General features: G+C 41.0%; 1 protein-coding gene across 1 annotated transcript in view; it reads right to left on the minus strand.

Annotated features, from left to right (window-relative positions):
• The window catches only part of LOC103203083 (protein SCO1 homolog, mitochondrial), a 40,079-nt gene extending 25,482 nt beyond the window's left edge, over positions 1–14,597 (minus strand). The window contains exons 1-4 of the mRNA XM_007948043.1: positions 14,313–14,597; positions 12,764–12,854; positions 8,206–8,403; positions 7,345–7,437 (exon numbers count right to left, since the gene is read on the minus strand). Of these exons, the coding sequence (XP_007946234.1) occupies positions 7,345–7,437; positions 8,206–8,403; positions 12,764–12,854; positions 14,313–14,597 (667 nt within the window). The remainder of the gene's footprint in view (positions 1–7,344; positions 7,438–8,205; positions 8,404–12,763; positions 12,855–14,312) is intronic.

The raw sequence follows: 14,597 nt of genomic DNA on the forward strand, positions 1-14,597 counted from the left end.
GGCACAAGAAGTTGAATGAGGAAGTGGCCCAAATGCCTGTGGTCTCCACTCCAGTCACATTACCTTCCCTCTCCCAGTCTGCACCTATGGTCTCATAGGGAGTTCCTTATGATCAATTGACTGAGGAAGAGAAAACTCGTGCCTGGTTTACAGATGGTTCTGCGTGATATGTAGGCACCATTCAAAAGTGGACAGCAGCAGCACTGCAGTCCCTTTCTGGGACTTCCTTGAAGGACAATGGTGAAGGGAAATCCTCCCAATGAGCAGAACTTCAAGCTGTGCATATGGCTGTTCACTTTGCATGGAATAAGAAATGGCCAGATGTGTGATTATATACAGATTCATGGGCTGTGGCTAATGGCTTGGCTGGATGATCTGGGACTTGGAAGGAGCATGAATGGAAGAGTGGTGATAAGGATGTATGGGGAAGAGGTATGTGGACAGATCTCTCTGAATGGGCCAAAGGAGTAAAGATATTTGTGTCTCAGGTGAATGCCCACCAAAAGGTAATCTCAGCAGAGAAGGAATTTAACAATCAGGTGGATAGGATGACACATTCAGTGGAAACCAGATGTCCTTTTTCCCCAGCTACTCCTCTCATTGCTCAATGGGCTCATGAACAAAGTGGCCATGGTGGCAGGGATGGAGGTTATGCATGGTCTCAGCAACATGGACTTCCACTTACCAAGGGTGATTTGACTACTGCCACTGCTGAGGGCCCAATCTCAGCAGCAGAGCCCAACACTGAGTTCGCAATATGGAACCATTCCTCGGGGTGACCAGCCAGCAAGGTGGTGACAGGTTGATTACATTGGACCATTTCCATCATGGAAAGGACAGTGTTTTGTTCTTTCTGGGATAGATACTTATTCTGGATATGGATTCACCTTCCCTGCATGTAATGCTTCTGCCAAAACTATCATTCATGGACTTATAGATGTCTTATCCACCATCATGGTATTCCACACAGCATTGCTTCAGATCAAGGGACTCACTTCACAGCAAATAAAGTACGGCAGTTGGCCTATGTTCATGGAATTCACTGGTCTTACCATGTTCCCCATTATCCTGAAGCAGCTGGCTTGATAGAACAATAGAATGGCCTACTGAAAACACAATTAAGGTGCCAGCTAGGTGGCAATACCTTGAAGGTTTGGGGCAATGTTCTCCAGGAGGCTGTATATGCTCTAAAACAGCATCCAATATATGGTTCTGTTTCCCCAATAGCCAGGATTCACGGGTCCAGGAATCAAGGGGTGGAAACAGGAGTGGTACCACTCATTATTACCCCTAGTGACCCACTCAAAAAATTTTTGCTTCCTATCCCTGCTACCCTATGCTCTGTGGGTCTGGAGATCTTAGTCCCAATGGGAGGAACACTCCTGCCTGGAGACACAATAGTGTTTGCATTGAACTGGAAATTAAGAATGCCACCTGGACCTTTGGCTTCCTCATGCCTCTGGATTAACAGACAAAGAAGGGCATTACTGTACTATCTGGTGTGATAGATCCTGATTACCAAGGGGTTATTGGATTGACATTACATAACAGAGGTAAAGAAGAGTATGTCTGGAATACAGGAGATTCTTTAGGACGTCTCTTAGTACTACCATGCCCTGAGATTAGAGTCAATAGAAAATTACAGCAACCCAATTCTGATATGACTGCTAATGGCCTAAACCCTTCAGGAATGAAGATTTTGGTCACCCCACCAGGCAAAGAACCACGACCAGCTGAGGTGCTTGCTGAGAGAAGGGAGTACAGAATGGGTGGTGGAAGAAGGCATTTCTGAGTATCAGCTACGACCACATGACCAGTTGCAGAAATGAGGACTGTAACTGTTGTATTTCTTCATTGTATAGATGCATCAAATATTTTTGTTTCCTTCTGTTATGAACCATGAAATGTATGTAAATAAGTTTAATGCATTTCGGTTGTATGGGTTAGCGTATCATGTTAGGCACAAATATGACTTTATAATTATTCTTATTTAGAGATTATATATGGTTAAGAAGATGTGGACAACTGCCAAGTTGACAAGTGGTGGACTGTGGTAGTTGGAGCTGTGTGTCAACTTGGCTGGACCACAATTCTGTGTGGTTTAAGCAGCTGTAATGTGGTTATTCCCATGATGGGATCAGATGTGTATGTTTTAAGCAGCCAATCCACTGAAAGGGAGTTTCCCTAGAGGTGTGGCCTGCTTCCAGTATATTTATGGACATCCTAGGAAAAGAGACACTTTTCTGTGGATCAGGATTCTGTTGTGCTGCCTACAACTGTCCGTGAGTGAACAATCCACCATTTGTCCTGGAGGTCTTGGATTCGTCATTTGTTGGAGTCAACAGCCAGTATCCTGCCTGCCAAGCTTGAGCTCCTCAGCCTCTGCAGCTACATGATTCGGGAAAAGCCTCCAGCTTGACGTTTGATGCAAGAACTTGGGACTTGCCAGCTTCTATAAGTGTGTGAGCCATTTTCCTAAGATAAATTTCTCTTTCTCTATATATAAGCTTTACTGGTTTTATCTCTCTAGAGAACCCAATCTAACACACAAGCCAAAAGCTGTTTCTTATAAGGACAGTAGTTATCTGCAGAGGATGGTAGGGCTTTGCTCTAAAATCCTAAAGGCCTTTTCTGTGATTCACCAACAGGGGCTTGCCAAAGACTCCAAACAGCATCTCTGACACTGACACTTCAAGCACCGCTGGATCAGCCAGATTATGTGGCAGAGTGGCTTCCTGACAGCCTTCCCTTGTTGCACAGCCTTCTCTTGCTCTGTACCCCACTGAATATTAGCAGCTTTTTGAGTCACTTGATAAACACGCCAAAGTAGCAAACCTGGCTAACAGACTGAAAGAGATCCGTAATTGATGATCCAAAAGAATGTGAAAATTATTGAATAATATTACTAATATCACACACAAGTAAAATTTTGCTGAAAACAATTCAAAAATGGTTGTGGCAGATCATCAACAGGGAACTGCCAGAGATTCAAGATGGATTTGGAAGAGGATATTGAATGAGGGATATCAATACTCATGTCAGATGGATCTTTGCTGGAAGCAGAGACTACCAGAAACATGTTTACCTGTGTTTTATTGATTATGTAAAGGTATCTGACTGTATGGATCATAACAGATTATGGATAATGTCACAAAGAATGGGAATTACAGAACATTTAATTGTGCTCATGAAGAACCTATACAAAGACCAAGTGGCAGCTGTTCAACCAGAACTAGGGGGCACTGCATGGTTTAAAATCAGGAAAGATGTCTATCAGGGTTGTATCCTTTAACCGTACTTATTCAATCTGCATGCTGAGCAAATAATCTAAGAAGTTGGACTATATGAAGAACTTCCATATCAGGAAGAATTCCAATCAGGATTGGAGGAAGATTCATTAACAATCTGTGATATGCAGATGACATACTGATGAAACAGTGGATTACACCACAACATAAAGAAAACTAAAATCCTCACAACTGGACCTGTAAGTAACATCATGATAATGGGAGAAAAGACTGAAGTTGTCAAGGATTTCATTTTACTTGGATCCACAATCAACACCCATGGAAGCAGCAGTCAGGAGAACAAACAACATACTGCATTGGGCAAAGCTGCTAAAAAAGACCTCTTTCAAGTATTAAGGAGCAAGGATGTCACTTTGAAGACTGTTGTTGTTATGTGCCGTCAAGTCGGATCCGACTCATAGCGACACCTCCTTGGGTTTCCGAGGCAGTATCACTACGGAAGTAGATTGCCCCATCTTCCTTCAGAGGAGTGGCTGGTGGGTTTGAACCGCCAGCCTTCTGGTTAGCAGTCAAGTGCCTTAGGCACTACGCTACCAGAGCTCCTACGGTGTGTATAATCCAAGCCATGGTATTTTCAATAGCCTTATATCATGTGAAAGCTGGATAATTAATAAGGAAGACTGAGGAAGAATTCATGCATTTGAATTATGGTGCTGGCAAAGAATACCGAAAATACCAGACTGCCAGAAAAACAAACAAATCTGTCTTTGAAGAAGTGTAGCTGTAATACTCCTTAGACTTGAGAATGGCCAGATCTCATCACTTGTACTTTGGCCATGTTATCAGAGGGGACCAGCCCCTGGAAAAGAATACCATGTTTGGTAAAGTGGAGCATCAACAAAGAGGAAAATGGCTGCAACGATGGGCTCAAGCATGGCAGTGACTGTGAGGATGCTATAGGACTAGCCAGTTTTCATTCTGCTGTATGTAAGATCACTATGAATTAGAACCAACTCAATAGCAATTAACAATAACACACCCAAGTGAAGGATATGTTGCCTCCAAAATCCAGAGAGGCCAAGGTGTTGTGCCTCCTTTTTAGTTGTGGGAAGGGCAAGATGGAAACTTCTCCTTCACCTTAGAAAGAGTATCTCGAAAAGCTGCATACCATTGTTGTTGTTGTTATTTGCCACAGAGTTGGACCTGACTCATAGCAACCCCCTTGGGTTTCTGAGGCAGTATCACTACGGAAATAGATTGCCTAACCTTCCCTCTGAGGAGTGGCTGGTGGGTTTGAACCTCCAGCCTTCTGGTTAGCAGTTAAGTGCCTTAGGCACTATGCTACCAGAGCACACCACTGGATCCCTAGAAATTTTTTGGCAGGTTTATTTTCTACCCTCTAGTACACAAATGTATTACCAGTAAGTCTACAGTCATTGATATTTCTTTCTTAATAGGTCAAATCAGCATCCATAACCTCCAAACAGCTTTCCTGTAAACTAGAGTAAAAAAGATAACTATATTATACCTTTTAGGTAGGACAGTGGAAGTGCATTGTTGGCCTTGTCAGCTGACAGCAAACTGCTTCTGGTGATCCTTCAAAACCAAATTGAGAAAAAGGCACTGGCTAGATCAATAGTTATACACCAGGTATCGGGAGATGTCGTAATTTGTGCAAGCAAAGAAACTGAATCTGGAACAGCAGCTTCAACTGGGGTCAAGTTTACAATAACCCATTGTCATACTCAAAAATTCATCTTTTTTTTGCACAGGACAAACAGGCAAGTTAAATGGGGATGTGGTAGGAATCATCACCCTGGCATCCTTCAAGTCCCTGATGGTGGCACTAACCTCTGCAATTCTTCCAGGAATGTCATATTGTTTTTGGTTTACTATTTTCCTAGGTAGGGGTAGTTCTTATGGCTTCCACTTGGCTCTTCCTATCATAACAGCACTTACTCTAAAAGTCAGAGATCAAATAGGTGTGTGCCTGCATGGGCTTCAATGCACTCTCAGTACCAAATGTCTCAGGGTGACTTTTCGGAAGAAGCAAAATCCGTGAAGCTTATACATGTACATATATATAGAGAGATTTATCTCAAGGAGATGGCTCACATGGTTGTAGAGGCTGGCCAGTCCTACATCTATGGGTCAAACATCAGGATGGAGGCTTTCCCCGACTCACATAGCTGCAAGAGCTGACAAACCCAAGACTGGTAGATAATATGGCAGGCTGGTGGCTCACAGGCTGCAGAGGCTTACTAATCCCAAGAACAGCAGCCAAAACAGTAGGGCTGCTCCAGTCCAAAGACAGAGGTCAGATGATAATGAGCCAGATAGAGGATCCAGATGAGCAAAAAGCCAGAGAACTTTGCCAGAATGTCCATATACATATTTGATGCAGGCCACATCACTGAGGAAATCCCTTTCCAACTGATTGGCAGCTCATAGTAGATATCATAGTAGAAGTGATTCTGTCAGTTCTCATCATGGGGAATGATTACATCATTACATAACTGACAAACTCCATAATAACTGCTAAACCACTAAAAAGCATGGTCCAGTCAAGTTCACAAACAACTCTAACCATCACAGTGAGTAATGGATACATTCATATTCTTGACTATGGTGACAGTTTCACATGAGTATACATATATCAAAAGTTATCATATTGCATACTTGAAGTATGTGTTTTTTGTTGTTAGTTGCCATCAAGCGAGTTTGGACTCCTAACAACCCGACGTGTGCACAGAACTGCTTCACGGGGTTTTCAAGGCTTGACCTTTCAGAAGCAGATCACTAGCCCTGTTTTCTGAGGCATCTCTGGGTATGTTCAAATCACCAATCTTTCAGTTAGTAGTCGAGCACTTAACTGTTTGTGCCACCCAGGATCCTTACATACACGTACTTTATTGTATGCCAATTAAACCTCAATAATACTGTTAAAAATAATAAAACACATAGTAAGCTCTCCACAAAGCAAATATTAACATAATCTCAAAGTTTGAGATGATATGTACTAGAATGTGTCATATAATAAGTAATATATAAAAATACATGCATCAGTCCTTCTAATCTGTAGCTTAGGTCATTTTACCACAATTAAAATTCAACTTTCTGATTTTAAGCACCTATGTTGCAGACATTATTATAACAGCAACAAAAAAAATTTGATCACATTTTTATTCTGATCATTCACATTTCCCAGCTGAAAAAACTTGAATCCAGGCATTGCGTAACTTGCCCAAGTACACAGCTGACAAGAACATAGATATCTACCCTCAATTTTACTATAATTTACTGACTATAATAAGTGCCTTCTATTAGTTTTAACCTCCAGGTTGAGATGTTTAAATTGAAATTCTACCACTGAAAGTCAACAAATGTCTTCTGTCACAACAAATATTTTGCATTTATAAAACACAAGTACTATGAGATTAAAATGTTTTTGTGCTTGTTATGTTGTTGTTATGTGCCATTGAGTCAAACCTGGCTCATAGCGACCCCTCCTTGGGTTTCTGAGGCAGTATCACTACAGAAGTAGGATTGCCCAACCTTCCTTCTGAGGAGTGGCTGGTGGGTTTGAACCGCCAGCCGTCTGGTTAGCAGGCAAGTGTCTTAGCCACTATGCTACCAGAGCTCCCAATAATTCATTTTTAATCTCCAATGTACATACAGAATGCAGATTTGCCCTAATTTCAGAAAGCTAAGAATGAGACACAGAGCTGGAATCAGAAGCAAACTGTTCTTATTCCCAATCTAAGGCTCTATTAACTTTGTTGATAGATGGGGGGCAAATTCAAATCCCTCTTCTGTGATAAAATCAAAAGAGCATCATGTCAGGAATTGACAATCCTGCTTCTCTTTTTAATTAAAAAACTTAAAAAAAATATTTTGTTTGTTTGGAAGCTTGCATTTATTTATTTATAGCCATAGTTAACAAAGCTTTAGCCTCTTTTGTTTATTCACCTAAAACTAGATCAGAATAATACCATTTGTCCTGCCTACATCATGAAGCATTATAAGGATCAATTTAATTAGCTTTTCAACAACTGTAAGAGCTAAACAGATATAAAGAATTATTACTAAAACATACCTTTCACATAGTTTGCAACGGCTTCTTTGGTGTCCCTTTCTGGGTCAATAGTGATGAAAAGTGGAGTTAAATTCGGCAGTGTTGGAATACTATCTGAAAGAAATCACTCTTTAATCAGTCCTCACATTCACATTCTAAGGAAGGAGACATAAATGCCACAATAAAGTATAAAGGAAACACAGAGGGATATCTCACATTGGAGGGGATGGGGATGGCCTCCAGCACATCTGTGGTGCAAACAGATAATCTATCAAATACCTACACCAGGGCATAGACTTTATTACCCCTGATCACAACATGTGGATATTTTTTATTACATCACATGGATATCTTGTCTCCTAATCTAATCCTAATCCAATGTTTATGGTATTCCACCCTCCACCTGCCATTCAAGGGGAAGGTAAACTATTAGTAGAACTGAATATCCTCTAGAACAATTCATTTCAAGAAGGCAGCACCACCCTTGTAATACAAAGTCTTCTGGACATGAATACTGATAAATAATAAATACCATATCTATTCTAAAAACACAGATTTCCTGGGACATGAGATAATTGCCTGGGAAAAGGCAATGGCAATGTTAGTGATGGCAGTGTTACAATAAAGGAAGGAACACAAAATTAAAGTTAAGGGAGACCCAAACTACATTGACATTTCTAAGCAATCTAGTATTTACCACTAAAGCAAGCTTCCTTTGGTGAAGAATAAGATCACAGGAAACAAAGTAACAAACTACCAAAATGCTGAGAACTTATGTTCTCACAAATCAAAAAATTACAATGCCCCATATAACAGTATACAAAAATGTGGAAATACACCATCATAAAGGAAACACACTTTTCATAGTGATGGTTTTCTTACCTATTTCATCCACAACTTGAATCATTTTTTCTAGTTCTTCTGGACAGATATCAGGGCAATGAGTGAAACCAAAATAAATCAGTACCCATTGGCCCAGGTAGTCTTTGTTGGTTTTAGGCTCTCCAGTATGAGTTGTGAGAGAAAATGGTCCCCCAAGTAAAGGTTTTCCTATGGATCGCTGCTTTTCCTTCTCCAGCTCTTAAAAAAAAAAGACACACACACACACACACACACACACACAGTTAATATAACTTTAGGTACTCAAATGCCTGATATATGGTTAGTAATATAATAATAATTGTGTGAGCATGAAATATAGAAGAAATAGTCTCAGTTTTCAAGAAGGTCTTTCAAGAAAAATAAGCATGAAACAATAAAACAAAATAAAATTAAATTCTATGAGACTTAATAAGGACTACAAAAAAATAAAAGTAGTTAAAATAAGACTTCTGCCTTAGGAAGAATTCAGTCCTAAGCCATTTGGTATGGCTATGCTGGAGGTTGGCAAAGGTGCACAGTAGCCCAGAGGAAAATGTATAAGCCCAAATGGGGTGAGATGGGCAGCCTGGCATAGGTAGTCTGAGCCTGAGTATGCTGTGGAAGGCATTTATACAAGAGGGACTTCTGTTACATACAGAGTGAGAGATCAGTTAAGTAAATGTATTAAGACAATTACAAATGGAAAGGGATAGGACTATACGGAGAGGGAGAAAACTGGAATGAGCCTTGCAGCATTAGAATGAAATTAGAGGTATTGGTTTGAACTTATGGTCTTCAGTATATACAGACAAAGAAACAAATATGTTGTTGTTATATGCCTTCGAGTCGGCGACTCATAGCAACCCCTCCTTGGGTCTCTGAGGCAGTACTACAGAAATAGATTGCCCAACCTTCCTTCTGTGGAGTGGCTGGTGGGTTTGAACTGCCAGCCTTCTGGTTAGCAGTCAAGTGCCTTAGGCACTATGCTACCAGAAACAAATATAGGTATAAATATACACATATAATTTCCTAGTTCTGTCCATTGTGAAGGCTTGGGAACAGAGATACTCCAATAGCAATGAGCCAGATTTTGGCGTCTGAGTATCATTCTTCACTAAAAGGAAACAGGGCTCTTGGGAGAAATAGTTGACACCAGGACTGAAGCAAGGAAAGTACAAGATGAGCCACTAATACGTTGTGCCATAAAGGAAGGAAGAACTCAAAGGAAACAGCAACCTGCTTGAAGGGGCTCCCAATGGCCAATGTGGAACAATTTGATTACCAAAAGCAAGAGAATAATGGATTATAATTCATTGACTAAATAGAAAACTGTGAGTCCATACAGATGAAAAACAAATAAATACACTGAAAGGCTGATGGGCAACCAAATACATAAAAAAAAAAAAAAAAAACAACTCACTGCTGTAGAGTCAGATCCAACTCATAGCAACCCCTCCTTGGGCTCCCGAGGCAGTATCACTATGGAGGTAGATTACCCAACTTTCCTTCCGAGGAGTGGCTGTTGGGTTTGAACCGCCAGCCTTCTGGTTAGCAGTCAAATGCCTTAGGCACTACGCCACCAGAGCTACCAACCAAATACATAGAGACACAAATAATATAGGACATTTACATATGCAAATAACAGGTAAAGATAACACCTTAATCAAGTGATCAAAATGAACATCATCAGCACAGGATAAACTGAAATCATGTGGCACCTGATTAGATGCAATGAAAATATGGCATTACTTTTGTGATGTTCCTGCCAAAGGTATATGACCTGATCTGGAATTGAACCCACACCTGTAGCTTCCAGCCAAACAAGCCAGGCATACGAGCTGAACATTTACTTAAGGTAGATACACTCCTTGGAGAGAACAATCACGGGAGAAAGAAGGGCTGTTCCTACACAGAGAGACAGCTCAGGGGGCAGGAGTGCATGGAGGGATGGACACAGGGAACAGGTAACTATCGGGAGGAAGGGAGAGGGGAGCTGTTGCATTGGCGTAAATTATAGTCAATGTCATGAGACAAAGTGTATATGAACTGCTGTATGGAAAGTGAATTTGCTCTATAAATTTTCACCCAAATCACAATTAAAAAAAAAAAAAAGATTTACAGCTTTGGGGGGAAAAAAAAAAAGGTGTATGACCTGAACCTGATTAAGAGGAAACATCATACAAACCCAAACTAAGGGCCATTCTACAAAATAACTAGTCTGCAATCATTCATAGCAAAGACATGAAAGTCAGGTAAAGATTGAGGAATTGCTGCAGACTGAAGGAGACAAAAAAGACACAACTAAGTACAAGGTGCGGTTCCAAATAGGATCCTTTTGTTATGAAAGACAAGTAGCAACTGTGAATGAAGTCTGAAGACTGAATGTTAGTAATGTACCAGTATTAAATTTTCTGATTTTGATGGCTGTACTGTGGTCATTTGTAGGAAATGTACACTAAAAAGTATTCAGAAATGAAGAAGCTTCATTTCAGCAAAAATTCTCAAATGACTTAGGAAACTTTTCTTTAAGATTGTTTCACAGTAGTTTTTTTTAACCTCAGCTTTACTTTTTTAAAAAATAATTCACTGAGGTGAAATTCCCCGTTTTATACAATTTAGTGGCACTTAGTACCTTCACAACCTCAACCTCTATGTAGATTCAAAACATTGCTATCCCCCTAAACTACAACTCTTTACCCATTAAAGAGCTTCCTCTACCCAACCCCCTCCCAGCCCTTGGCAACCAACAGTCTGCGTTGTCTCAATGGATTTATTTGTTTTAGGTATTTCATATAAATGGAATTATACGAGAACCTTTTGAACGTAATAAATTCTTTAATGAAATACATGTTACTATTGCAGGTGAAATTCCAAACTGAAGTCAAAAGATGCCAACATATTCTGGAACTGTCTCTGCTATTACCTTCCAAACTTCAGTTTTATTTCTTTGTGAAACTAAAAGAACCTTCTGCTTCTTAGAATATGAAAATCATATAAAAAAATACTGCTTGTTATGCAAAACATAGGAGCTCTGGTAGCATAGTGCCTAAGGCATTTGACTGCTAACCAGAAGACTGGTGGTTCAAACCCACCAGCCACTCCTCTGTAGGAAGGTTGGGCAATCTACTTCCATAGTGATACTGCCCCAGAAACCCAAGAAGGGGTCACTATGAGTCGGTCCAACTCGACGGCACGTAACAACAACAACACAACAACATACAAGAAATATATATATATATATATATATCAATGTATGAACCTTACATTGCTTAAGGTTTTAAATCCTATGAGGTTTCACCCCCCCGATCTAAACATTAACAATGCCTTTGTATAATGGCATCAAGATACTTTAAATATAGTTTAAGATATTTAAAGATACTCGAAACTTCTAACCCAAATCTTAAAAGTCCTAGAATATTCACTAAAATATAGAGTTCTTATAATTTCTAAACACTTCAAGATGCAAATCCAGAGCGGCTTATGGCATTCCTCAACTAGTCTTTATGTATCTCTCTCTGTTGTTTGTGGTCAGCCTTTGGCCTTTTCCTTCGCTGATACCTAGCGCTTTGCAGTATCTACTCACTGTTCCCATGCTTGATTTTTCCAGGAAGCTGTCCCAAAACCCAAGGTTGCCTGTCTGTCTTCCTTTGGCCCTCAGAGTACATTGAACTTCCCTCTGACCTGGCAGAACCTTGTCTGGTATAATCCTACACTTCTGTCCCTTCCCTAGTCAAGTGCACCTCAAGGGCTGGACTGCCTTAATCATCTTTGTACCCTTCATACTGCCATTCAAATTTGTCCACAGTCCCATTCAAATTTGTCCACAGTTTAAGTCCTTTAAAATTGTTAGACAGTGATAACCTGGATTTGATCCTTGAACGGACAGAAGACATTAATGGAAATTTGAATAAAGTCCATAGTTCACTTAATAGTTATCATACCAATTTTAATTTCTTAATTTTCCTAAGTATACCATGGTTAGGAGCTCTGGTAGCATAGTGCCTAAGGCATTCGACTGCTAACGAGAAGGCTGGCAGTTCAAACCCACCAGCCACTCCTCAGAAGGAAGGTTGGGCAATCTATTTCTGTGGTAATACTGTTTCGGAAACCCAAGGACCCCTCCTTGGGTCCTTGGGTCACTATGAGTCAGATCTCACTCAACGGCAGTGAGTTTGGTTTGTTTTTTGGATACTATGGTTATATGTTTACATTAGGGGAAACTGGGTGAAGGATATACATGAACTCTCTAAACTATCTCTGTAACTCTTCTGTGAATCTAAAATTATTTCAAAATAAACAATTTAAAAACTAAAAATTAAACTCACTGCCATCGAGTCAGTTCCTAATCAGAGTGACCCCTCCTAGGGTTTCCGAGGCAGTATCTCTATGGTAGATAGAGATACTGCTTCTGAGGAGTGGCTGGTGGGTTTGAACTACCAGCCTTCTAGTTAGCAGTCAAATGCCTTAGGCACTACACCACCAGATGCTAGTCCATAGCCAGGAATGATTTTATTTAGATGTGATCAGACGTTAGCCAGGAAGGATTTTATTTAGATGTGATCAGACGTTACCTACTTACTTTCTGTCTTTTCTTTCTTAAAGTACTTCATTCCAGCCAATAAAGCTCCTCCAATGGCAAATGTGAGTGCTAAAGACTTCCAGGAAACAGGCTACCGGGACAGATTTCAAAAATAAAAATACTGGTAAGATGCAAAAATTTAATAATACTAAGTCTATTAGTTTTTAATATACACACATACACAGGCCTGATCTTGTTAACTGCAGAATGTTTCAAGTCACTTTTGCATGAGAAAATGCTGAACGCTTCTCCGGATTCAATTACATTTGGGCTCTAACAGACATTCAATTACAGGGGAAAATTCCCTAAATTAATTTCTTTTCACGTGAAAAACAATCCAAAGAAGTTCAAGTACCAAGATATTTAATGACTCCTACTATTTGTGTCTCTGGCCCCAATTGATGATTTAAACCCAGGTTACTTACATGCTTGTGCTGACATTGAGAACATAAATAAATCAAGTAAAATTCAGGAGGAAGTCCCTGGTGGTGTAGATAGTTGAGAACTCCACTGCTAACTGAAAGGCTGGAGGTCCCAGTCCACCCAGAGGCACCTCAGGAAGAAAGGTCTGGCGATCTACTTCTGAAAATTTAGCCACTGAAAAGTCTATGCACAGTTCTGAGACAGACACACATTCAGTTGCCATGAGTAGAGGACAGTTTGAAAGCAACTGGTGATGTCTGCGTTTTCAGAAGTAACAAAGCTAATGGGGAAGACCGTAAAAGTGGAGCTATCCTCACGTTATTTCTATGTTGTTGTTGTTGTTTGCCATCGAGTCGGCCCCGACTCATAGCGACCCCTCCTTGGGTTTCCGAGGCAGTATCACTACGGAAGTAGGAATGCCCAACCTTCCTTCCGAGGAGTGGCTGGTGGGTTTGAACCGCCAGCCTTCTGATTAGCAGTCAAGTGACTTAGCCACTATGCTACCAGAGCTCCCTATTTCTATGTACTCTTTTTGAAATTCCAAAATAGTGTATGGGCTACCGTTAACTTTCACCCAACTCCCAAAACACTTCTATTACCTACCACTAGAGGTAAAAAACCAAAACAAACAAAAACCAACCCAAAAAACAAACCCAAACTCTTAATTCTTTTGGGGTCCTAATTGGAACCTGATAAAAGGTAAGGCCCCTTTACCTAGAAAAAGACACCAGCAAGCAACGAAAGCTATTTTGCTTCAATGTCAATGTATTCATGGACCTCTGACGGGAGATTCAAGTGACAGAGATTATACTCTTCAATCCTGGTAAAGCTAAGGTTGAAACCGCTGAGAAAAACCTGAAACTTACAATTTTGACTTAAGGGTTGACGGAAACCCAAGCCTGAATATCTAACCACATGGAGAGAATGTGAGTTCTCAAGTTCTTTTTAGGGCTGGGGCTACGGGTGAACCAAGGAAAACGGGGGATGAGATGTTTTAAGATAGCTGAGTTGATCATTTCAGGCCAGGCCCAGTGGTTTCGTAGGTTATGGCTAAGAGGGACAGGAAGGCCCAAGGGTCGTCTGACAGCCGCGACAACTTATGGAAGTGCTCTAGGTCTGCACTCACCCCAGGCTGCAAGGGACGCATTGGATCTCTGTGGCCCTTCGATCCCGGCCCTGAAGACCCTGGCGGTGGCGGCATTCCTGTGCTGAGGGGCCGGCTTCCCAGGCAGCAGCCTTCGAGCCCTGAAGCCCGCCTCGGCTCCTCCAGCCGCACGCAAAATAGCCTTTTCCCGGCTCTCAAGGTATCCTCAGGCGAGCTCCAAAGCCCGAGCCCGCGAGGCAACAGACGCCAGCGTGGGCCGCCCTGAGGCCGCATGAGCCGGCCGGCTCCCACTAAGAAACCCGCCAT

The sequence above is a fragment of the Orycteropus afer genome, unplaced genomic scaffold (assembly GCF_000298275.1).
Source record: "Orycteropus afer afer isolate SDZICR_OR568_19922 unplaced genomic scaffold, OryAfe1.0 scaffold00199, whole genome shotgun sequence".
Taxonomy (NCBI): Eukaryota; Metazoa; Chordata; class Mammalia; order Tubulidentata; family Orycteropodidae; genus Orycteropus; species Orycteropus afer.